Raw genomic sequence first — 25952 nt, 5'->3', positions numbered from 1 at the left:
ACTAAATGCATGTTGAGCTTCTTGTTCCCAAAGTGTGAACTTATTGAATTATACATTGAACTTTTGAAAACTCAGGTGATTGCTTGAACTAAACTCTGGGTATAGTTACTCCTTGCTAGGGAAGATTTATTAATACACACTATGATCAATTGATTTAAAATATTTTATATGAATGTAATAATAATCATATCAATATCAGCAAATGATATTTTAAATCATATAATAAGGTTTCATAGGGTTATATAGCCGTGTCATATTCAAGATACGAGCTTAATGCAAAAAATAAAGCGTATATTTATATTTCTTTTGACTTTTTTGGCTAACATAAAATTATATATCTTTTGAGAGTTGAATAGTGAATTATGCTTAGCTGGGTGTGTGTCTTTGTATATCTTCCCATCTTTAATGAAGGGGAAAAACTACCTTATTGGTATTAAAAACTAATTAAAGTTAATTAATTCTGTATATCAGATTCATTTTTTCAACAAAAAAAAGAAGAAGAAAACCTACTTAAATGGTATTAATGATTCCTTTATTCACTCTCTCTGACTAATAGCATAGTAATCCACTTGCTAACAAGTATCTCTTAAAAGGAGCTTTGCAAGTTTGCAATTAACTTGAGTTAGTACGCAAGCTGTTATTGACATTGACTTTTGAGGGTGAATTGAGACACATCATACATAGGTCACTATTACATATACAAGGAAGCCATAAAAAATAGAAGAAAATTTAGACCATGTATTTAGAAAATTACCCCTTTTTTTTTATCCAATGTTAATGGGAGTCTCATAATAATAATAATACATTCCGTCATAAATATAAAATTTAGTCTGTAACACAATTATTCAGTCATAAATATAAAATTTAATTTGCAGTCTAATTGTTTGATACTTGTAATATAAATTAGATTTTATATTTAGGATCATAATAAATATATCAATTGACTTCGGATTCACCATGCATATGTACATTTGAACAAACATACTTCCTTAATCCTATCATATTTGTCCATGTTCATTAACATTTAGTAAGTACTTTCTATTATGTGTTCGAAATCTCAGTAAAATATATCATAGGTGCATCAATATGACCCCAAAAAAAAAAAAAATAGTGACTACCTCCCACAGGGGATTGCACTTTTGACTAGTGTCACTCGACAATAATGCAAATTAAACGTTTTCCAGATATTGATCCCCCGCCCCGGGGGGGGGGGGGGAGGTATTTCACGGTCCAGTGCTCAGTTTTCTGAAAGCTCCATGGTACATGAATTATGGTGCACGGCACAAAATTGCCCAGGACTTCAACTCAAAATGCCAGATTCTGCTGATTTTAATCACTCGATCATCCTATTGGCAGCCATTAAGTTGAGGATACCCATTACTCTGTTTACCGTTTGGCATCTTCACTCTCTTCGGTGACACATCACATTCACGTACATTAATAGCTATTCGAGATATTTTAAGTATCATATAATGTTGTATGTGATCAAGATTAAGTTTTTAACAATCTGACATGTGAGTCCCACAATGAATCTCCATCATACGTGCTACCACTGCATGATCAATTATGATCGATCATGTGCAGAAGGAAGCCATAAGGACCCCATCTATGCAGCCGAATCTCATAGCCGACATGAAACATGATATTTTCCATACTTAACACAGTTTGATATGATGTGAATGAAATGAGACTCTAGACAAATGACACATCCAAAAATATAAAACACAAGTATCAGAAAATATCAAGAGTTCCATATCCATGATTTATATTTCAAATTTTTAACATGCAACGCTTGTATGTTCAGATAACAAAATATAAAACAAAACAAATACTGGAGATTAAGAACATCATCGGAAATTACAGACCTACCAGTACTAGTGAGGCAGAGCAGAGGGGAGACCAAATCAGAGGTTAAGACCAAATTAGCTGGTGGTGATTGCCGGCCTACTCATACAGCTTCACATTATATCCGCGTGAAATTAATGCTCCTGACAAATACTCCCAACTGTAAAAGTAATAAAGCATGGCCTATCTTTTCCTTCTACTATATATAGCATGAATCATCCAGGAAGTTCAACGCATTCACTCACTCAAATACCTACCTCCCTATCTTGCCTTCCCCACTAGCTACCCTTTTGATGCTTTGCTTCATTTTTGCTTCAATGGAACCTGAGAAGCTCTTAAGGAATTGGATGAAGAGTTTAGTGGCAGTGTTGGTGGTTCTAGGTTTGTGGGTTGGGGTTAGAGCTGCACCACAAGTACCGTGCTACTTCGTTTTTGGGGATTCTTTGGTTGATGATGGCAACAACAATCAGTTATCGTCTTTGGCTAAAGCCAACTACTTTCCCTATGGGATTGACTTCCGTGGAGGCGCAACAGGAAGGTTTTCCAATGGGAAAACTACTGTTGACGTTATTGGTGAGCTTGCTTTCCAATCACTTTCACAAGTAGCTTATCAAAACCGCACTGTGCTAAACCAGTTTAACTAGCATGCACCAATCATCATCGATAATATCATTATACGCTGACAATTCTAGACTTGTTTATCAAAGAATTGAGGGTTTTAGGTAGATTTACAATTTGGCCTGCACTTGTATGTATGATTCCCTTTTCCTCTCTTCAGCTAAGTAATTACGAAGCACGGTCACTTAGACAAGGTTTTGTTTTGTGTCCGAAACTTGCCGAAACTACATCTGCGTATAGAAAATTTCATCTGTAGTTGTCTCATGTCGTGTGCCTATGTCATTGCCCATGCTCATCAGCTAACCAGCTAATAAGAAAATGAAGATAAAGGGCAGCAAAAATGACATCATATAGTCTGAAAAAAAAGACAGGACTGGATTTCTGGTTAAGTTTACTCTGTATGAATCACTCTTCTTATGGTGTATATTCTTTATTCACATGACTTTTTATATTTTATTTTTCAAAATCTTATTTAACTTATTGTTGAAATTTAACAGCTGAGCTTCTGGGGTTCGACCATTATATTCCTCCCTATTCAACAGCCAGAGGACAAGACATACTCACAGGGGTCAACTATGCATCAGCAGCTGCAGGAATCAGAGAGGAAACTGGACAGCAACTGGTACCTTTTCTCTTTTCTAAACAATATTTGCTTCTTCTATGGCACATCAAGCTCTTCCTCATTGGGTTAATACCGTGGTTGAATATGGTCACTGATTGGCTTGCTTATTTGTAGGGAGGGCGAATCAGTTTCAGTGGGCAGGTGCAGAATTACCAAAGGACCGTGTCCCAGGTGGTGAACATACTGGGAGATGAGGCTCAAGCTGCAAATTACCTGAGCAAGTGTATATATTCAATTGGATTGGGCAGTAACGATTACCTCAACAACTATTTCATGCCCGCATTTTATTCCAGCAGTAGGCAGTACACACCAGAACAGTATGCTGATGTTCTCATTCAACAATATGCTCAGCAAGTCAGGGTTGGTCTCTAGCTTTCCTTGTCTCTTCCCACTCCTTTTTCTTGTCTTTAACTGCCTTCAACTATCTTCTATAAAATGAAGAATTTCAAGAATCCATAAAAAATAAAAACCTAAATTTTATGGGTTTAACTCCAATTAAGTTCTTTTTCCCTTCCATTTTTTCAGTTTCCACGATCCAAACATGTTATTAGCAAAAGCGTGGTTAGATTTAAATTTACCTCATTCCTTCCCTACTCCACCTTCCATTGCTTTTGGGTTTGGGATGCTTCATTCACAAAGTAAAGTACAGCCTCCATTTGGGGAGAGAGTGACACCCAAAAAAAAAAAAAAAACTTGGTTCCGTATAGGACCCACGTATTTGATAATCAAGTGTGGACCCCACTACTTTACCTTTCTTTTCGTTTTGTTTTTTGCCAGTCATGTTGGCAGCAAATTATTGGGACTGGCAATCAGAGATGCCATCTCTTCAAATCATCATGGTTCAAAAATGAAAAGCTAAACTATTCTTGTTTATGTAAATATGGACGTTATGTGTGACACAAGAAAATGTGGTCCTATATGGGATCCACATATCATAATTAGACATGGAGTCCACCGCTCTATCCTCTTCACTCTATCTTCAAATGCACATTCTACATTGATTTCGTCTGTAAAGAATCCTTGGCCAAAAAACAAAGTCAATGTAAAGAATTCAAGTCGATTTTTTTCCCCAAGCCATATTGACAGAAACTGATTCCCACTGGTAAGCAGAGATTATATCTCTTCAAATCAATATGGTTCAAAAATGAAAGGCTTAACAACACTTCTTTTATGTATCAGGGTTTGTACAACAATGGAGCACGGAAAATGGCGTTATTTGGGGTTGGTCAAATAGGATGCAGTCCCAATGAACTTGCCCAGAATAGCCCAGATGGAAGAACATGTGTGGAAAGGATCAACGCTGCAAACCGACTATTCAACGACAGATTGAGATCTCTCGTTGATCAACTCAACAACGAGCTGACTGATGCAAAACTCATCTACATTAACACCTACGGAGTCTTTCAAGAAATAATAAGCAACCCGTCAGCCTTCGGTAACTAATTTACCCTCTACTCTGAACATTTCTCGCCGTAATTTCCGCCACTTTCTCTACGAAAAAAGATAGAATTTGTTCTAATAATCGGATAAAACAATGGAAATTCAGGATTTAGGGTTACGAATGCGGGTTGCTGTGGAGTAGGAAGGAACAACGGTCAAATTACATGTCTGCCAGGGCAGCGTCCATGTCCGAACAGAAGAGAGTACCTGTTTTGGGACGCTTTTCATCCAACTGAGGCGGGTAACACCATTATCGCAAACAGAGCTTACAGTGCTCAATCTTCCTCCGATGCCTACCCCATGGATATCCGCCGCTTGGCTCAGAGCTGAAGAACCTTGGCGAACAAGAAGGAAGGATCCGGAGGGGTTGAAGAAGATTTTGGGAAAATTACCTTAAGGATCCCCAAATATTAAAAGAAGTTTACATTAAAGCGTCTACGAGTATTATTTCCCAAATTGCAATGTTTCTGATTTGCTAATGTTAGTCCATAAGTACTAAGTATCATGTTTGTCTTGAAGTTTCTTGTGGTTATCGTTGAGGAATTCTCATTCGAAGTGTAATTGCCGTATGCTTTTATGATTGGAATATTAAATTAAATATCGATAATAATATATTAGCAGAATTTTTGTGAGTGGCCATGTAATTTTTACACTTTGACGCACACTGTTCCAAGACTTTTCTTTTGTCCCACGGAATTCAAATACTACCCCTTTCCCATAAGCAAACTGCAGGGGAGGAAAAAAACAGAGGAAGACCTCTCTTTGCGAATAAGGGGATCTACTCTCCTTGGTGCTTATTTGGAACTGTGATAGGTTATTTTAAAACAAAATTTCATATCATGAGGAGAGTTTAGTTCTATCTGCATGAATGTATTTGTATTGAGTAGTTTCAAACAAGTACTTTATTTATTGTGAAACTTGAGTAATGATCTTGTGACTAAATGACATGAGATCTGAAAAGTTGGTGGATTTGATATCATTTGTGATGCAATGCAGTTAGTGCCTATCCTCTAAAAGTCACAATTTCTGGAGCATCATCTCTCCCCAGGCATCTATATACATTCCATGTTCACCTCGCATCACTATTGCCCTATTCTTAGCTGATTTTGACATGTTTTGTGAGACTTTATGGCCCTTCCTCCACTGTCACTGTCGAATTTTCCTTTCAATCAGGTTTTACCTTTCTTTCACCTACATTCTTCTCTAGCATCACCAAATTCCTGGTAACCCGTTTATATTCCACCCGGTGTTGTTAACTGACTTGCCCCATTTCTTGCCCAGATAGCACACATTCCATTGTGGGGTCTAGTTCTGTTGTGGCAAAACTGGTTTATATTTATGGGCCTCGATTAAGAACCAACACAGGTTTAAAATGACATTGGGTGAAATGGGCTTTCTTTTTTGAATTCAAAATTTCCGTCAAGAGTAAATGGGCTTAGTCCAACTGTTATGGCTTCTGCCTTCTGTCCTTATCGTCTGTTCATCTTCTCCGTTGTTTCTGCTCCCTCTCATATTTGGCCATGTGTTATTTGCAAACATAGTACGGGACATTAAACGAAACTATTTATGTTAGGGTTAATCCAAACTTTAGTCCTTCAAGTTTGTCTTTATTTTGATTTTGAACCCTCAAGTTTTAAATAATAAGTTTTGATCCCTCAAGTTTTTTTTTAATTTGAAACATTGGTCTCTATAATTTAATAAAAATTTAGATCATTTTGCCCTTTAAGGGACTAAAATCTATAGTTTGAAATTTGAAGAATCAAAACCAAAATGAGGGCAAATTTGAGGGACTAAAGATTATATTAACACTTTATATTATTATAACATAATTTATCATATATATATATATATATCTATGAATGTAACTTTTCAGCCCAAAACATTTTATGATATATAGTGATGAAATAATTTTAGCAATATCTATCATGATTTTGAAGTGTATATAATAATACAAAATGCAACAATTGATTTAAAAACCATGTTTTGTTTTATTTTTTTTCCTAAAGGGTTATTAGTTATTACAATAAAATTTTTAAAAAAAAAAACAGAGAAAGTAAGAAGAATAGCAATTTTTCCTAATCCTTTGATTTCTCCCACCAAAATAAGCCACCTTTCCTGATATAAATATGCCTAAAATTAGAAACATTATTTCCACATTATATATAAGTGCCACAGCTTCTCTTTACCTGAATCCCAAAACCCAGCAACATCATTAATTACCGTAATTAAATAGAGATTATGACTTGTTGTGAGAGAAAGGGATGGTTGGGTTTGCGAAGTGTTGCGCTGTTAGGAGCAATATTAACATTAATGGTGTTGCAGAATATTGAAGGTGTAGAAGGAGAGCCTCAAGTGCCATGCCTATTCATATTTGGAGACTCTTTATCAGACAATGGAAACAATCATCTTCTTCGTACTTCTGCCAAAGCTAACTACTTCCCTTACGGCATCGACTTCCCCGACAGCCGCCCCACCGGAAGGTTCACCAATGGCCTCACTTCCATTGATTTTATTAGTACGTAGCACCTCTCTCTCTATCTCCCTCTGAGTCATTTGCTTGTTTTATTAACGTAAGTTTAGAACAAACTAATTGCATTCTTATAAAGTATTCTTCACAAATCGATGCAAAAGGTTCTCCTTAAACGACGTAGAAATTAAAGCCTTGCTTGTAATGGTGATTCTATCTGTCTCTCTATTGTAATCGATTCATTTATTTCCTGTTTTGGGATTAGTCGTTGTGTTTTCAAGGCTGATATCCCTATCTTATGGTTTATTTGCTGAATTAATGCTGAATTAGGAATAAGTTTTCTCCTTTACCGGCATAATAGCCAACTACCACCCTCAGTCTTTAATATAAAAGCTAATTTGATTTTCAGTTTGGTTCTAAATATAAGACTCTAATTCACTTTGTCTCTCATACTTATCCATATTTTGCAAACTAATCCTTGTAGTAGTAACATGTTAAAAGTTTTATCAAATAATAGTTTTAGTTAATACATATGATTAATGAGTGTATTTTAGGGAAGATAATACTTCTTTGTTATAAATAAACTTAACTGATTTTCTTAATCTACTCGAATTAGTTAATTAACTCTTATATTAAAGGTTCCAGGTAGTATTTTTCAATTTAAAAATACATTTTGGGGGGGTGGAGGGATTAATTTTACAATTTCATCCTTCACATAGACAATTAAAATCATTGAAAAGGAATTATTGTGTGGGAATCAAAATTGAGAGGTATCCTTTGATACGTCAAACATTTTTTTTTTTTAATCTTTTCGGTAGTAAAGTGGCAATTTTTTTTCTTTTCTTTTTCTTTTCCTCTTGGAAATGAATGAATTGAATGAAGTGTATTTTCAGGAACCAAAAAGGGTATGATTTTCAATTAACTTTTTTCATATAACATTGTTTACGGACAGCTCAATTTCTGGGATTCGACCAGTTGATCCCTCCCTTCGCAAATACCATCGCTGACATATCCAGAGGTGTCAACTACGCCTCCGGTGCCGCCGGCATTCGCAACGAGACCGGAAAGCATCTCGTAAGTACTTTCTTCCCTTGTCTTATTCCATTAATTAAAAACACACACACACATCTTGTTCTTGACTAAGAGTGGGCTTTTTTCCTCTAATCCTTGCCCAGTCGTTTAAATCCCATTTCATGGATATTGAGTAGAACTTGTATCATGAGAATATATGTGCTTTATACGGATTAAAGTGTGAATTTGTATAGAAGAAAAGGAAATACAGTGATGAAGCGGTGGTTGGCATATATGTGCATGCAGGGATCTGATATAAGCTTGAGATTACAACTAACAAATCACAGAACAACAGTATCTCAAATCAGTGCTGGGTTTAATAAAAGTTCAGAGAAAGTAGAGCAGCTACTCAACAAGTGCTTGTATTATGTGAATATAGGTGCCAATGATTTCTTAAACAACTACTTCCTGCCCCAATACTACTCTACCAGCACCGCCTTCACCCTTGAACAGTATGCCTCTGATCTTGTCCAACAATATTCTCAAGTCGTCCAAGTAAGTACCTTCATTCTTTCATGTTATATTAACTCCACTTATTCTTACTTTAAAACAACGATTGTATTGCCAATGATCTTATAGCCTAATATAATGGTATAATAGCTTGCTTGTAAGTCAAAGGTTATGTATTCGATCCTGCTTGTAATCCCAAGTGGGAGGTCATGTATTTGATTCTGCTTGTAATTTCAAACCATTTGTGTCTACTCCCTTGATTTAAAAGAAAAAAAAATTAATGATGATTGTGTGGTGTTGTGTTATGATGATGCAGAGTCTATATGATATTGGAGGAAGGAAGTTTGTGTTGGTGGGGGTGGGGTACATAGGGAGCACTCCAAGGGCACTAACAACACTTAAAACCAATAGTAGTACTGATGACATTAATAAAGCAGCTTTTCGCTTTAACGCCAACCTCAGATCTCAAGTTGATCACTTCAATAAAGCTCTCCCAAATGCCTCTTTCATCTTCATCAACAGTACTGCCTCCAAAATTGACCCTTCACTTGGTAATCTCTCCTAATTAATTAATTCTCTCTTTAATTTCTACGTCAATTGTTCCTAAACGACCATCCTTCACTGTTTGCAGGCTTCAAGGTTTTGGATTCTGGGTGCTGCCAAGTAGGGGAAAATGGGCAGTGTGTTGCTAACGTAAGGCCATGTGATAACAGGAAAGATTTTGTATTCTATGATTCATTTCATCCCACTCAAGCTGCCAACTTAATCACTGCACTTTCTTCATATAATGCTTCAATTCCTGCATATACTTATCCTATGGACATTTCCCACCTGGTTCGCTCCTAAATCTTCCATCTCTCTCGTTGTATATATATCTCAATCCCCAGCTGATATGAGCAAACATGTCTTAGCTCTAATAAACAGTCCTAGACTTCAAAGTACACCCCCACCCCCAAGTACTAGGCATCTCCAATAACGTCAGTAATAATGACGTTTTTTTGTATCTTGTTTTGGTAGTTTGTGTGTGTGTGTGGGGGGGGGGGGGGATTATGGTGGGTGGATTATTCAAGCACTAAGGAGCTATATTTTTCCAAAGAATTTAATAACTTTAAGGAATTAATATAGCTAACCTTTGTGTCAATAAAAGACATGCAAGATGGGAATCAATAGACAAAGTATTTCAAACATGTCAAGCCGTCTTCTCCATATATCATGCTAAACACAAATTTAAGCAGCTTTCAGCATGAATACAGAATATTCAGTGCTATCATTAATGTCTACAAATAAAGCCAGTACATAGAGGTAACTAATACATCAAAATATATATCTTTCTCACACAATTCTGCTTATACATATATTTGTTGCGTTTAAGCTCTAGCATTCATCTGCCATCATTATGCCAAAATACAAGAAGCAGAAGTTCTTAAATATGTCACAAGTACATCACCTGCACATGAACATCCCAAGAAACAAGGGGAGAAAAGGAAACTTGATTAGCCTATTATGAAGCGAAAGATTTAATTATGTATTGTAAATTTGTTTGACAACTAGATTTTATAAATATATTATTTTTGGCTGAACAAGGAAGATAGTATTGGAACAAAAGTAGATTTTATAAATATATAAGCATGGGTTTGAAGGAAAAAATTTGTTAAGACGGAACTGTATTCAATCTCACATATGATAGAGTTCTATATTATGATACTGATTCCTTGTGTCATTGTTATATAAATACCGTCAAAAATTGATAGTGTTTTTTCAGCATTCGACATTGATTTTTAATAGTAAATTCTTTCCCTAGCTGAAATGGTGAGATGCATAAATGAATATACACGGATGTACTAGTACACACTTACCAACATATAAATGTCAAAGAACTAATAATTTGGATGTATGTAAAGTAGAGAAAGATACGGACAAAGTAATGGCTTCCAACTATATGAGATCCTCTTGTGCAGACTTGGAACTAAATATTCTCGTCCTACTTCTCATTATGCATTTAAGTACTTGAGAAGATCCGAATTTCCAAAACTGCTACTTCCTCCAGTTCTATTTCTAAGGCATTTGGAGGAGGGATTTTATAGTCTTCTTCTTGTTTTTTTTTTTTTTTTAAAAGAAAGCACCACATTTGTTTATTTATTTATTTTGCACTGCAAAATGGGTCTTATATTTAGGATTTAGGACCGGAGGTCTCTTTTTAAGTATGAAACTTTTTTAAAATTGTATTTAATATGGGAGAAATGAAAACTTTCTAAATTTTTATACAGACTCAAATGGGATCGGAGGGAGCATAATATTAATGAGGGTAACAGTCTTTTGTAAATGAAACTAAAAGATGGCAAATCACTATTTAATCATTATACGCATAAAACCATCACAGTTGTGCTGGAGATGAAGGAAAAGACAAAGGCAATATAAAAGAACACAAGACAGACAGACAGACAGACAGACACACACACACATAAAAGAAGGAAAGGGATCATACACTAATTGAAGGGACATGTGGTCCTGGGGAGCATAGTGATTAGTAGGTTGCAAACCAGTGACCTGGAAGAAGCCTCGTGAGTCAAACTGATGCTCATCTGAAGACTGCATTGCCTCATAGTTTGAGCCTCCCGGCAACACATTCATGTTATGTTGCTGCTGCTGCTGCTGGTTTCTCTCACTCTCAGCTATCTGCAATATCATCATCGCCCCAATACATGGATCATTCTATTACCCTTGGAAAAGGTTTCATGTATATATCTCTATTTTGATCTTGCTAGTGAGTAGACAGATAGAGAGATGTGCAAGTAAATGTATATACTTGTGTATATGTGTATATGAGCTAGGCGTGTCTCTGTTCCACCCCAGCTGCACCCTATTTTGGGCACCCATCCCAATGTTTTTTTTTGGGGGTTTTTTCATCATTAGGTTCTATATAAAATGAGTGGCATTTTGATATGTTATGGGCAAGAAAATGATTCAGTTTTTAATTTTTTTATGATTTTTTAAAAATTTAACACTAAATTCAAAAAAAAACTGAACTATTTGAAATATTAAATATTTAAAAAATCATACAAAATGAAAAACTGAACCAATTTTTGCTCATATAAGATTGTAAAATATCACTCATCTTATATAGAATCTAACGATGAAAAGACCAAAAAAAAAAAATCTGGGAAAGGCCCCAAAAGTAAGGTGCAGCTGATGAGGCACAGTGACACTCCCCATCCATGTATGTATAAATATACCTTAGCTCGAAGAAGCTGGTTGTTATTGTGCAGGTCTACCTCCTGCAGTTTAGAGTTGATGAATGAGACTTGGCATGTCAACATGGAGAAACACAGAAGAAATACATGCTACAGTCTTGTGATTCAAAGGCAAGTAAAACACTTACCCTCTTCTGCATGTACTCGATTTCTGCAAACAGAAGCTCATTCTGGTGCAAGCGTTTGGGAAGAAACGCCCCAAGGGAAGAAGAAAAAGTCAGAAAAAAACTATAAAATCCACACACACAAAAAGAGAAGAAAGGAAAAGAAAAAATATCGTACCTTTTTGGAACGAATTCTGCTAATGCCTCTCTCTAACTTACCCTCCAAGTTTTTGAGTTCTCTTGCATTCATTCCTGCCAGAGTCTCCCCCATCATTTGCCTGCGATTTTTGAAAGCATAACAAACAAGTGATTCAAGAAATTAAATATACTTCCTTCCTAACAACACTTTAATCTTTGAAAGATATTGAGTTTCAAACTTTAAACAACTAAATGTCAATTAGAGAAATAAAGTCAAGGTACATTGAGAGATGCAAATTGAATAATATAGGAGTAAATTTACTTTCACAGATTAATTCAAGGCACCTGTTGTTATTCCTCAGGTTACTGATTTGAGCACGCAGTTTGGCAGCTTCTTGCTGATAATACTGTACAATTGCAGCTGAAAGTTTCAGTCTATTCGCTACAAAATAATAATTTAAGAAGCTGCCTCATAGATGGACACAAAATTAATATATATATATATATATATTTAGTTAGAGATATTATAGTGCTATTTTTAAAACAGAATACCTGAGCATTAGCTTCAGAAGTGGATCCAGCACCAGAAGAATCTGAGCATGCTTTCTTGTACCTTTCAATTGTTGCCTTCACACTGCAAAATACCACATTTCATTTTTAAAAGTATTTTGCTGATGTTAAAGTTCATTATTAAAACAAAAGAAACTTGATAGAGTTATGCCATTATCTCATCAAAATCTTCATAAGCATAATTATTCCATCTCACATGCATGCATTCGAACCAATCTAGCATGCGAAAATCTAATTAAGGTTTGAATAAATTTGATACAATTAGTTGTTAAAACCACTTTGAAATTTTAGATGCTTAGCTCCCATGCATATAATTAGGTTTGCGTACGTTTGGGCTGGAAACTAAAATGAAAAGAAAAAATAAACCAAAATGTTAGCTACCTTAATTTGACTTTCTGTCTTTAATATAAAAGCTAATTTCACTTTTACTTTGGTCCTAAATATAAGATTTTAATTTATTTTGTTATTATTTTATCCATGTTTTTTAAAATAGTCCTGTAATAGTTTGAAATATTAAAAGTTTTATCAAATGGTAGTTCTAACTAATACATATGATTAGTAAGAGTATTTTAGAAAAGAAAATACTTATTTATTACAAATAACTAAATAAACAAACTTTTTAAATTTACTTAAATTAGTTAACTAGTTTTTATATTAAAAACTAGAGATAATACATATTTAGCGGTCCTAATTTTCCTTTCATTCCCAAGCTTCAAAATTTTGTTTCCACTCATTTCATTCAGGATCATCTCGAAGCCAGAGGAAAATGAATTCATAAATTCATAAATTAGTACAAACACAAAGATTATTGAATTAAATAAAAATTGAAAATCTCTCGTTCCTGAAAACAAATAAAGAAAAAAGAAAGAGAGATTAAAAGGGAAACCTTGTAAATAGGCTAATGGTCAAATCATCCAGTCCTCTCTCCCTGAAGACATTAACTCAACCTTAAAACCTAAAACCTAACATTTCTTCCAAAGTAACATCAATGACCTCACTGTGACTGTCTCTGAACCACACATATCCAAAACGTCCCACAAGAAAAAAAGTGTGAGTCGATGTGATGTGAACAAATAAATAAATAAATAAATAAATAAATAATTCAAGAACAATAATAGATTTATGCGTGTTTCTACTTTTAGGGTTATGATTCTTATGATGATACCTTAACATCGTCGAGCCACTGATTGGCTGCGCCTGCCACGCTGGCATAACGTCCCCGCAGTATGATTGGTTGACACCATTTCTAGAACTAGTTTTTTGCATCGTTATTTTACAGTGTGTAATGGTAATACCCTTAACCTCACTGTATTATCCACCTCGATCTAACACAGACTATACTCAAATATAATCCATTTTAAGACATCTATACATACACACACTGTGTCTGTGACTGTGAATTTACTGATTTTATGAAATAAAAAAATATTTATTTTTTATTTTCCAAGGTCACTGTCAGCTGCTGCTAGAGGAGCAGTAATAAATGACCAGTCTGCTCTCAGTTTTCGTACGTTTTCATTTCATTTTTGACTTCTCTGACTTTATTGCTCAGAAAGAAAAAAATATATATCTTGCGTTTCATGCATTTGGAATTGAATTAAAATGAAACGTCTGAATATTAGTATTTAGTAGTTAGTAAATGGTGAATATTTTCCAAAATCCATTATTAGCTGATTAGCTAAATTAGTTAGTAATTGATAATTAATCATAAAAACCATTATCTAAATTTTAAAATATAATTTTGAATGATTTTTAGTAGTTTCTTTTTTAATAGTTTGATAGCATTTTTATACAAAAGAATACCAAAAAAGAACTGTTAGTTTCTTTGGCTTTCGTAGAAATAATTGCGATTTTTAATATTGTTTTGAGAAAATTGTTTAAAATGTTACTTAATCTAAGTTAAACGATTCCTAATTTATACGGAATCCAAATTTCTCAAAAATGTATTTTCGTCACATTAACACCAATAATATATTTTGTGAGTGCTTGATGGACTAAATTTTAAAAGGGTTAAAGTGCATCTAACACCTCGAAATATTTTTTTAGGTGCATTTAGAATCTCAAAGTATTTTGTGATGCATCAAACACCTCAAAATATTTTTTAGATACATCTAGCACCCTGAAATATTTTTTTTTCTTAATGGTGGATGCATCAAAAAAATATTTTTGGGTGCTGAATGCACCTGAAAAAAATACTTTGAGGTACTGGATGCATCAAAAAATATTTCACTGTACTAAACGCACCTAAAAAAAAATATTTTAAGATGCTGGATGTACAAGAAAATACTTTAGGGTGCTGGATGCACGAAAATAATTCAAAGTGTTGGATGCACCTTAGCCCATTTTAAAATGTAATCTATTTTTTATGTAATAAAAAAATAATACATATTCTTTACTACAACAGTATCTTGCTTTTAATTTAAGCATGGTAATAAAGCATTGACAAAACTAAGCTTGAAAAGCATTTAATGTTACGTCAATACGTCATACACAATAAACTTTGAAACTTCAATTTTATTAAATCAAACCATTTTATGTAAAAAAAAAAAAGTTCGCACTTTTGCAAAAAAAAGAAATAAAAATCTAAAACTTCCAAACGCATCAAACACCACCATTATTACTTTGTGTCTCTATGTTTCCTGTTCTTTGAGTGAGTCCAAAACTTTCACAAAAATATCAACACACAGACTTTGAACAGTTGAAAAGCTCAGTAACTGATACCAACAATGGTGAAATTATGATGAAACCAGTTGTGACTCTCTTATTGGTTCGTCCCTCTTTCCTTTTCAGATTCACTGTCTTCGTAAAAGAACTTTTTTACTCCATGAGAACCAAAACGAGAAAGAAGAGAGAGAAAAATTTTCCAGAGATAAAAATAGGGTTAAGAGAAGAATGATGAAAGGAAAGAGAAGCAAGAAAACTCAGTAGTAAATAAGGGTTTCGAGGGGTTTATGACATTATAGATACTCTTTTTTTTTTTTTGGCAGAAGTCAAAAACTGAGAGAGAAATGATGTGTGTGACGTGACCAAAGATTCTCTCGACCAAGAGACAAGCGAATCCTATACTCTAACTCCAGTGATCATGAGACCTATTTAAGAACCCTAACCAGAAAGCCAGAAATTATACAATCAAACCAGAAACTACCAACTTTCTTGATCTTTCCTCTCTTGAAAAAGGGTTTCTCAGGTTTCTGATTGGTTGGCAAGAAACCAGAAAAGGGAAGTAAAGGAGTTTAGGTTTGGTGTTTCTTTCTTGATTAAGTGTAACCTAATTCATCATCGCTGGGAGAAAAAAAACCCTAATCTTTTGGGTTAAGTTTGACCCGGTTCGAAACTACACGTGGGTGCGGGTGAGATTTGTGGAAACTTTTGATTAAAATAGCAAATCTCTCAGTCTAGATATGGATCCGTCTTAGCTGATATTGAGAAAATCCCTGCATAATCTAGACAAAACTAGCTTGCGTTGTTACATTTCAGCATCTACTAACCCTAAAAAACTATTCTTTTTTATTAAAAAATTGTTTTATTTCTTTCGATTTGATGTTTTGACAACTTGAAATTCTGCAGTACTGGCTGCTTGACCAATCTGGTGACAAGTGATGTGTTATTAAGGAATTGTCAAATATGAAAGCTTAGGCCTTAGATTGAGAAAGAGAGAGAGAGAGAAAGAGGGAGAGAGAAGGGGAAAGAGGAGGAAACTAGAAACAGAAACTTTTAACCATGGAGGAAATCAGGCTGATCTCACACTGGATTGCATACTAAACCTCCCAAATTTTTACCTTTTCTCACTCTCAACTAAATAAACTTCTAAATCTATATGATCTGTTACACCAGATCTATGAATTCACCAAAACAAGAGCTTAAATAATGATCAGAAACGATACAAGGATTTTTTTGGGGGGGGGGGCTCATCTTGCTTGCGGAAAACAGAACTATTTTCACACTTCACGGTATTTCTGATAAACCCTTTATGAGATCCATTCAAGAAGAAAAAGAAATTTGAGCCCGCAGATTTATATGAGAGAAGAGGAAAGTGAAAAAAGGAAAAAAGATGAGAAAACCTGGAGAATTTGAAGATTGAAAGTTGAAACCCTAAGCATTTATGCAAGAGAAGTGTGTATATCTATACCTGTTATTAGCATATTCATAGAGGCGACCACGAGTGGAGAAGACGATGAGAGCGACCTCAGCATCACAAAGCACAGAGAGCTCATAAGCCTTCTTGAGGAGGCCATTTCTGCGCTTACAGAAAGTGACCTGGCGATTTGTGGTGTTCTCGATCCTCTTGATCTCAATCTTCCCTCTTCCCATCTTTCTCTGTGGAGATGATGAACCCGACATGGCTTGACCATTTGGGAACGCCATGGCTGAAATCAACCTCGCAAAAGCTAGCTGAACCAAAGTAAAGAAACCACCAACATCAGTAAAAGAAAAACCCCATATGCTCAAGATAGCTTTTTTCTTATCAAGAGAATCAGAAAAGGAACAAGTAGTGAAGAGAAGAAGGTATCAACAGTCCCATACTTGACAGTGAAATTTTCAAGCTAAATCAAGTGATTATTACTGTTTTACTCACTCAAGAAATTAAAAAGAATCTATTGGCAAAAGTAAAAGCCATGACTAAATTCTGGAGCTTTGAGCTAGTTTTATGGAGAATCTGAAAACTTGGCCGAGGATTAATTCTTCATTCTCTTTGAATAATATTCTGAAGCTTTAGTTTTAGTTTCAGCTAGTTTTTGCCTTACTAATTAGCCGCAATAACTTTCAAGCAGAATCAAGAGATCAATCGCTCTTAAAGTAAACTCACAGAAGAAAAGAATCGATTTTTGGGAAGTAAAAGCCATGACTAATTAAAACCCTGGATTTATGAGCTAGTTTTGGAGAATCTCAAAAGAGGAAATATAAACATCGACAAACTTGGGTTAAGATTTTTCAACTTGTTTTCATAAGGGCTTGAGCTGCACAAGGGGAGGGTTTTCAGGATCAAAAAGTTGGATTAACCCAAAAAAGTTGAAGCATTGGGAATGGGATTTCAAAGGATGTCTCAGTATTTTGCTTACTAACCTGGGGATAAGGAGAAACAAAAGCGATAAAAGAGTTACAAGCAGGAACACAGTTCTCAGGAACTGGGAAATTCTTTTCCTTCTTCTATCAGAACTGAAAGAGAAATCAGAAAACGAAGGCGAAGTGGCAAAAGAGAGAAAGGGTGTATATTTATATAAATAAATAAATAAATAAAACCAACTTTTGATCAATAATTCATCAGAAACCATAAATATGGTCTGAACATCTCCATGTTTCTCTTCTTTTTTCCTCTCTTTACTTTTTCACCCTCCACAACTGGACCCTCAGGAATCAAAAGAGGAGGATAAATCCGGAATAAACTTAAGAATGACGCTTGGTTTAATCACAATATTATTTACTTGATTTGATTTTTCAAAGAAAGAAAATCATAAACGAAGGAGGATGGAATGGAAGGGCAAGAGAGAGGGAGGGGAGAGAGACAAAGAAAGGAACTTCTGAAAACGATTATTCATGAGGTGACAAAGACGTTGGGCTATATCTGCAAACGTCGCACCTAGAAGTGTATTCCACAACAGAAACCACTTTCCTGCTTTCTCTTTCTCTCACCATATTTCTTTCCAAACCCAGCTATATTACCTTATATATAAGACACAACACACACCCACACACACATTGAGATTTAATTTAAATAATTAGAGGGTGGAGGAAAAGTCATAAAATTGAATTGAAAATATATATGTTGATGAAAATATCTATGAAAATGTAATAATGCTTTCAAAATTTTGAATGAAACAAAAATGTCTAATTCATATATTTATATATATATGTTTTAAAAGTCTAGCGGTTTTTTTTTTTAATTTAATCAAACCATCTAAAATCAACAACCGCAAGCTACGTTTATCTCTAACTAATTTGGATTGAGCCGAGCAGTATCCCATAGCTCAAATTGATTGGGGTTCAATTTAGAGGGTATTTACAATTAAGGAAAAGCATTTTTACAAAGTACTGTCACATAAATAGAGACAAAACTGCTCTCACATGCTTATTTCATATATCGTAAAATTACTTTTGAAATCACGGTTTAGTTTCTATCCAAACACCTCCTAGCTTCCAAATAATTAAGTTGAGAAAATAAAAAGTAGTACTTGATTGGGTTGACGCGTGCTATTAGATTGTTAGTGAGTTTTTCTGTTCTTTTTTTTTTCCCGAAAAAAAGTAGTACATTTTTGCCATCTTATGTGATTTAAGTGTGAGGAAAAAGAATCTCACAAAGGTGTATGTAAGTATAAAGGCAGATGAACTTTATATCTTAAGAATTTGAGTCAACAAGCAAGTAATGACTACCACTAATGATATGATTTTAACGTTTAGATGAAAGATTAAAGCATTAACTAATCTTGTGGTTTTGAGCGATCATGGTGGGCGTTACTAAAATTAAAGTAAAAAAAAATAGAAGTGTGATGATGGATTGTTCTTTTGGATTGTATTATTATGGAAATGGGGACTTAGTTAAATCATTGAGGAGTGTATCTTTATGAATTGGTGGTGACCCAAAATTGAAGGCAACTGCCATGTGACAACAAGTATCCTTATGTATAATTCATTTATGGTAATATTAAATCCAATTTTTAATTAACAATAACTTTCCTTTTTGTCACTCCATCTTTCTTATCTATCATTTACTTTCATTATTTTTTCCCATGTGTGTGCAGACACAGAAAGAGAGAGAGAGAGAGAGAGAGAGAGAGGGATTAATTTATGTTTAAAAAATTTATTTCACATTTGGGTTAAAAAATTGTTTTTCTTGAGCGTTCTTCGTTATGGCTTTATTTTCCTTTATCAACCTGGATTTTCAATTTCAATGAAGTCTTTATAGTTAAAAGCTACTTGGTTTGAAAATTCAGGAATGTCACTTAATCATACCAACGAAATTCTGTAGGGTTGTAAAATAATGCTTAACTAATTTTAGAAATGTTTTTCAGCCTACAGTTAGTAGCGACTTTTAGAGTAGCTGGAAAGACAACAAATAATTATTGTTGTTAAAATTATTTCAAAAACCATATAAATTATCCACTCAGAGCTCTCAATGTAACGTCAGAGAAGCTTCCTGGTTAATTTATTAATCTCCAATTAGGCTGGTTTATACTACCTCCAGTCCTTAATATAATATCTCGTTTGACAACACCTATTTATTAAAAATAACTAACTTTATTTATGTCCTTTATCTCTTCAAATTACTCAACTAGCTCTTGTAATTAGAACCGGAGGTAGTATTTTACACCGGTTGTTATGGGCGTGATGTCAAAAGGGTGATCAATGACATTTATCCACTAACATCACAAGGCAACTCAATTGAAATAGTCCATTCAATTTCCCAATCTATATATATAGGCTCCATAATTAGAAGACCTAAGTCAGTCCAAATTATTTGCCAACAAACAACAAAGCATCGAAACCACAAGTGAATAAACACATGCAAGTACCATCAAAGAGTATAAGGGAATGGAAAACATACACTAATATCTATAAATGATTAACTAATTGAATGATTAACAAGGTCATTTTTTTTGCCCCTAAGTAATTCCTATAGTAATTATACATGTTAAGAAGTTTTTATCAATAAATAGTTTCAATACGCATGATTAACAAGGTCACTTTAAGAAAGATAACATCTTTTTTTTTTTTACATATAACTAATATAATTCTACAAATTAGTTATCTAACTCTTATATTAAGGATCGGAGATATTATTATGCATTCTATATATAAATTTTTACAACACAAAGAAATTGATTATATAATATACCTAACAACTTTTTAGTGGAATATTTACTAAATCCAAATCTGACCTGGCAACACATTTATTTGAGCACAATGGTGGTTCTGGTAGAAAGGAGCAATGTTGTGTTGGGTAGTGAATAGAATTTGTTGTATTCATCAAATATGCCCCATCCCTCATTTGTGGCCTATGACTTGTCACTTTTCCTTTACCTGCCTAAGCTATTAATACACGTTAACCATCTAATAATCACAAGTACTTCTATGCAACAAGCTTCTGAAATGGACAATAAGAGGCAAGTTCAATAGGGAGAATTAGAACTAAGGACCTAAAGAAAATGTTACTTATTAATTGAAATATAGGAGGTTTGGTTAGAGGCAATTTAGTATTTATTTTTTGAGGTTCGATCCTAATTGTAGTTTTTAAATTCTCTCCAACAAATACCATTCTCTATGCTTTTTTTTTTTTGTTATAGCTTTACCAGCTCAATAAAAGGCAATAACAATCCGTTCCAACTTGTTCACTAGATTTTACGTGGATCAAATCTATATATGAGAAAAGACTAATAAATTCTATGAGAAAAGGATTTCTCGAAGACCCCGTCAGACACTCAAAAGACTAGCAATTGCGAACGGATGGTTAAATAGGTTTCTTAAGCAACAATTGTCAATTGCACTCCAAATAGGTTTATACTTACAATTTAAATTTCAGGCTACAGTTGTGAACTACCCCTTCTCATTTTTATTATAAGAACTTCCAACATAATCCTCCAGTCTCAAATGTAAACTTTTTTGTAGTGTATGTAGTGCAATTTACACTACAAAATGAGTCTTACATTTAAAATGAGAGAATATTTTATACTATCTTCGGTCCTTAATATAAGACCTTATTTGACTTTTATTTTGGTTCTAAATATAAGATCCCAATCCACTTTGTCTCTCATATTATGTATTTTTTTTCAAGGTAGTGCTTCTAACAATGATAGTTTTATCCAGTACACTTGATTAACAAGAATATTTTAAGAAAGACAATACTTATTTATTACAAATAACTAACTTAACTTATTTTCTTAATCTCTTTAAATTAGTCAACTAGCTTTTATAATTAGGACCGGAGGTAGTAATACAACATGTTTTATCCAAAGTGTTTTTTTTTTCAATTTAGTATCTTTAACTGAGTGTAAAACTTCCTAATTACATGATTAAAAACACACAGTTAGGGAGTTAAAAAATCTTCATCGAGGGTAATTTTGATATTGATACTTCTATTGCTAAAAACACACAAACCTGCGTTTAAAGGGAAAAGAAAAAAGGAAAAAAAAAAGCAGTTACGTGGAATAATAAAGACTTGCCAGACCTTGCTAACAAACGAAAATGTCACCTAATACTTTTTGAAAACATCATCCCATGTACATTTTTCTTAGTTAGGAGTTAGGACAATATATATATGCATGCAAATATATGTATGTATGTGCATATATAGTCTAATTTTTAATTAGGGTAACCATATATATAGTCTAATTTTGATTTGTGTAAGATCATATCCTTGGTGTTTTGTTGCTAACTTGCTTTCTTAGGTTTAGCTTGAATTATTTCCAAGCTTGAGTGAGTGGGCTTGGTTTAGTAGTGTTAAAGATAAAATTACGTGCACATTACTCTTTGATCATCTTCCTATTTATATAATGGATAAAGGATCTAATATCACCATTTTGGCGATCTCAAGTGTCCTGCAGTGTCAACCATGTGATTAAATTAAATGTGAGTAATTACAAAATGAAATTTTGGGGTCCTTTTTTCATTTAATTTGTGCTTATTACTTGGTTTGAATATAATTTCTTCAAATGAATGAGCTTAGTTGATTAAGATGGATATATATCCTAAATATTAATATCTCAATCCCACTTTAATTTATTTCGCATATTTATTATTATTTTTAACTAATTTATATGACTTATAAACTAATATATAATATTATATTATACTTCTCCAGTCCTTAATATAGGACCTAATTGTTAAGTTGATTTTGGTCCTAAATATAAGACCTATTTATCACCTTTTTCTAAATTACTCTTATAGATATTCTTTCAATCATAATCAAGTAGAAGAGGGAGGGACGATATTAAGAAAGATGATTATAGTATTTTAGGAAAAGCATGTCATATTTCTTATAATTAACCAACATACCTAATTTTCTTAATCTAATCACATTAGTTAAATAGGTTTTATATTAAGGACCGTGAGAGTATAATATAAGGATATTGTAAGGAGATTAACACTGACGCAAAAAAGAAAAAAAAAATTCCAAATATCCTTATAATCAATCACACTTTCAAGGCAAAATAATCTTAACCTTTATTATTGTCCCATCTATTATTGACTGATATGATAAACTGAAAAACTTTACTAAGTTGGATCCTACTTTCCAAAATTTTTCATGATTATGACAAAGACTGACACCAACTTTAGAAAGCAGTTTTTTCAGTAACTTAAAGCACCACAAGTCTATAAGGTTATATAGTTAGGCCTATTTTTATTTTTTATTTTTCTCAAAAGAAAAAAAAAACAGAGTTGGGCACCCATCATCTTTTCTATCGATTTATGACCGTAAATAGGACGTAATTATCTCTATCCGAACTAAATTTTTATATTATAAGATGTTTTGATTTAGAGATAGTCCTTCTATATATCAATTATATACTACCTTTGATTCTTAACATAAGATCTTGTTTGACTTTTATTTTGATTTTAAATATAAGACTCCAATCTATTTTGTTTCTAATATTTATTCATTATTTTAAGGTAATCCTTGTAATAATGGTAATTCTAGCCAACATATTTGATTGGCAATGATATTTTAAGAAAAACAATACCTATTTATTACAAATAACTAATTTTAACTTATTTTCTTAATCTCATCAAATTAGTCAACTAACTCTTATAATTATGACCGGAGGTAGTATGATTCCCCCCCCCCCCCCGATAACTTATTGCTATGATTCGTATGTGTTCAAATTTTCGCCCACTGTGAATAAATATACTTTCCTAGAAACTAAATAAATAGAATTAAACCTGGTCAATTGAAATGTGGATTTAAAAATTATCACCATTAATATTATAAGTCAATACTTCTCCTAATATTATGACTATCTAATAACGATTTTACTTAAAGTAATGAAGTTAATTAAAAGGGTTTAGCTAGAGGAGTTTGATTAATTAGTTAGAAAGTTTCTTAATTAGTTAGGGAAATAGATTAAAAAAAAAATTTAGTACATGTAACACTATACTAGACTTCTTTAGAATCCGAAAAGGTGGTATGTATAATTTGATGTAATTATACCCAACAAAGCGAAAATAAATCAAAAGTGGAAAAAAATTAAAGGGGAAAAAATCATAAATAGTTGAGTCACAAGTGGTAAAACCCAACTAATGATATTCTTTCTTTTGTTCTTTTTTTTTTAGCTAGACCTGGCTAATAATAGAGTTGACTAATAATATTACTGTATACTACCTCCAATTCTAAATATAAAAGCTAGTTGACAAATTTGTAGAGATTAAGAAAATAAGTTAAGTTAGTTATTTGTAATAAATAAGTGTTGGATTTTCTAAAATATCCTTACTAATTAAATATATTGGCTAGAACTACCATTATTAGAAGGACTATCTTGGAAAAAAATTCATACATATGAGAGACAGAGTGGATTGAGATCTTATATTTAGAACCAAAATAAAAGTCAAATAAGGTCTTATATTAAGGATATCAGAGCTAGTTGACTAATTCGAGGAGATTAAGAAAACAAGTTAGTTAGTTATTTGTAATAAATAAGTATTGTTTTTCCTATAATATCCTTGCTAATCAAGTGTATTGGTTAAAACTATCATTATTGGAAAGACCACTTTGGACAAAAATGCATAAATATGAGATATAAAGTAGATTGAGGTCTTATATTTAGGACTAAAATAAAAGTCAAACAAGGTTTTATATTAAGGACCGGAGGTAGTATTATGTATTAAAAAGATCATATTGCAAGGCTGGTGTCTAATACTACCTCTGGTCCTTAATATAAGACATTATTTGACTTTTATTTTGGTCCTAAATATAAGACCCCAATCCTCTTATACATTTTTTTCTAAAGTAGTCCTTCTAATAATGGTAGTTCTAGCTAATACACTTGATTAGTAAGGATATTTTAGAAAAGACAACACTTATTTAGGACAAATAACTAACTCAACTTACTTTCTTAATTAATCTCCTTAATTAATCAACTAGCTTTTATGATTAGGACAGGAGGTAGTAGTTCAATAACACTAAACATTTCTCTTAACTTTTTCTTAAGCATATGGTTGTCAGGAAGCCAATTGCAACTAAAAATGAGTAGAATGTAGATTAATTAGCTTGTACATACCAGATTTGGGATGGTTTATCATAAAAGAAAAAATTGGCAAGAGCTTTATTTTATTCATCTAAATTCACCCACATCACTCTTGCCTAATTGGAATATCTTCATATAATTTTCCCACTCACATCTTACCTCATCTTTGCCTTAATGCGAGGGTCAAATATATTATGTATACGTGTGGCTACCTTCCAATATATACATACAATTCATCAGAGAATGTTCCACCGACTATATATATATGTGTGTGTGCAGATTCTGCTAAGTAATGTATCTTGATGACACCATCATCGTATCAATCTTTTTTTGCATAAAAAATTTCGTCTGGGCAACATATTTTCCATATATATATATATTAGATGCTTTAAAATATCTTTCAAATACGTGCCAGTAGGGTTTTATGTATTTTTAGCATAATACAATATATCAGGTGATTTGATTCTACCATAAAACAAACTTTTTTTTTATTTATCCAATTTTATATTAGAAAAAGTCCTTTAAATCATTAAATACATTTAGTTATTGATTTGTTGGTCAATATGTTGAAAACTGATCAGTTTAGCTCGATTTTGATAACATTAAAAATGTGTGGTTTTTTGTGATGGAATTAGAAATTTAACAAAAATTAGAGAAAAATGGATTAAAAATTTTACTGGTGAAATTAAAGGACCTAAATCAGAATACTGGTACTCATTGTGCAAAATATTTCCAAATTACTGGTACCTTCTATGTATAAAAATTTATCAAGTCTTTCTCCCAAATAAAAATTTTTAATGAAGGATTTTCCCCCCAATTTTCTTGAGAAATTTTGGATTGAACACAAGAGAGAAGTCTTCAAGAAATTACAGAACTATTTAGTTAATAAATCTTGGGATTCAACTTGGTCTAATAATTTGTTAATGGCTTGGCAATGTCATAGCATTCAAAAATAAAAAAGTGGCCAATTTCTTTATATTATAACCCAATGATATAAAAAAAAACTTTAAAAAAGAGAGAAAAATAAGGGAAAAAAAAGTGAGGCAGGTGGATGATACAGATGTGATGAGAGGCCACAAAGGTCAAATATGTAATGTTACATGACAACAAGAAAATCTGAGCCATATCTGTAATAAGGACCACAAAGAGAGTAAGTAAATGGTGCCATCACATGCTTATTGCTTCGTCCATCCAACACAACTA

General features: G+C 33.1%; 3 protein-coding genes across 3 annotated transcripts; 2 read left to right on the top strand and 1 right to left on the bottom strand.

Moving 5' to 3' along the window:
• Positions 1–1850: 1850 nt before the first annotated feature.
• Positions 1851–5126, top strand: LOC114715219 (GDSL esterase/lipase At1g29670). The gene is made up of 5 exons (XM_028900019.1): positions 1851–2418; positions 2961–3085; positions 3200–3445; positions 4265–4520; positions 4632–5126. The coding sequence occupies exons 1-5, from the start codon at positions 2139–2141 to the stop codon at positions 4853–4855; spliced, it is 1131 nt and encodes a 376-aa protein (XP_028755852.1). The 5' UTR covers positions 1851–2138; the 3' UTR covers positions 4856–5126.
• A 1709-nt stretch (positions 5127–6835) lies between these two features.
• Positions 6836–9464, top strand: LOC114715185 (GDSL esterase/lipase At1g29670-like). Its single transcript, XM_028899981.1, has 5 exons — positions 6836–7040; positions 7945–8066; positions 8310–8558; positions 8830–9064; positions 9145–9464. Exons 1-5 carry the CDS (start codon positions 6836–6838, stop codon positions 9357–9359), a joined length of 1026 nt encoding a protein of 341 aa, XP_028755814.1. The 3' UTR covers positions 9360–9464.
• A 228-nt stretch (positions 9465–9692) lies between these two features.
• Positions 9693–16948, bottom strand: LOC114715220 (floral homeotic protein AGAMOUS-like). The gene is made up of 8 exons (XM_028900020.1): positions 16706–16948; positions 12559–12640; positions 12352–12413; positions 12047–12146; positions 11893–11934; positions 11747–11788; positions 10999–11189; positions 9693–9960 (listed from the first exon to the last, which is right to left on the bottom strand). The coding sequence occupies exons 1-8, from the start codon at positions 16939–16941 to the stop codon at positions 9957–9959; spliced, it is 759 nt and encodes a 252-aa protein (XP_028755853.1). The 5' UTR covers positions 16942–16948; the 3' UTR covers positions 9693–9956.
• Positions 16949–25952: the final 9004 nt, after the last annotated feature.

Source organism: Neltuma alba, unplaced genomic scaffold (genome assembly GCF_004799145.2).
Source record: "Neltuma alba isolate B1F8T4 unplaced genomic scaffold, ASM479914v2 tig00011578_pilon, whole genome shotgun sequence".
Taxonomy (NCBI): domain Eukaryota; kingdom Viridiplantae; phylum Streptophyta; class Magnoliopsida; order Fabales; family Fabaceae; genus Neltuma; species Neltuma alba.
This window is presented reverse-complemented; position numbering and strand designations above follow the sequence as displayed.

Coding starts and splice junctions, on each gene's coding strand:
- LOC114715219 (XM_028900019.1), top strand. CDS start 2,139: ATGCTTTGCTTCATTTTTGCTTCAATGGAACCTGAGAAGCTCTTAAGG. Junction 2,419..2,960: donor AACTACTGTTGACGTTATTG/GTGAGCTTGCTT, acceptor GAAATTTAACAG/CTGAGCTTCTGGGGTTCGAC. Junction 4,521..4,631: donor AAGCAACCCGTCAGCCTTCG/GTAACTAATTTA, acceptor ATGGAAATTCAG/GATTTAGGGTTACGAATGCG.
- LOC114715185 (XM_028899981.1), top strand. CDS start 6,836: ATGGTGTTGCAGAATATTGAAGGTGTAGAAGGAGAGCCTCAAGTGCCA. Junction 7,041..7,944: donor CACTTCCATTGATTTTATTA/GTACGTAGCACC, acceptor GTTTACGGACAG/CTCAATTTCTGGGATTCGAC. Junction 9,065..9,144: donor CAAAATTGACCCTTCACTTG/GTAATCTCTCCT, acceptor CACTGTTTGCAG/GCTTCAAGGTTTTGGATTCT.
- LOC114715220 (XM_028900020.1), bottom strand. CDS start 16,941: ATGGCGTTCCCAAATGGTCAAGCCATGTCGGGTTCATCATCTCCACAG. Junction 11,789..11,892: donor TCGAGTACATGCAGAAGAGG/GTAAGTGTTTTA, acceptor TCTAAACTGCAG/GAGGTAGACCTGCACAATAA. Junction 11,190..11,746: donor ACCAGCTTCTTCGAGCTAAG/GTATATTTATAC, acceptor ATGATATTGCAG/ATAGCTGAGAGTGAGAGAAA.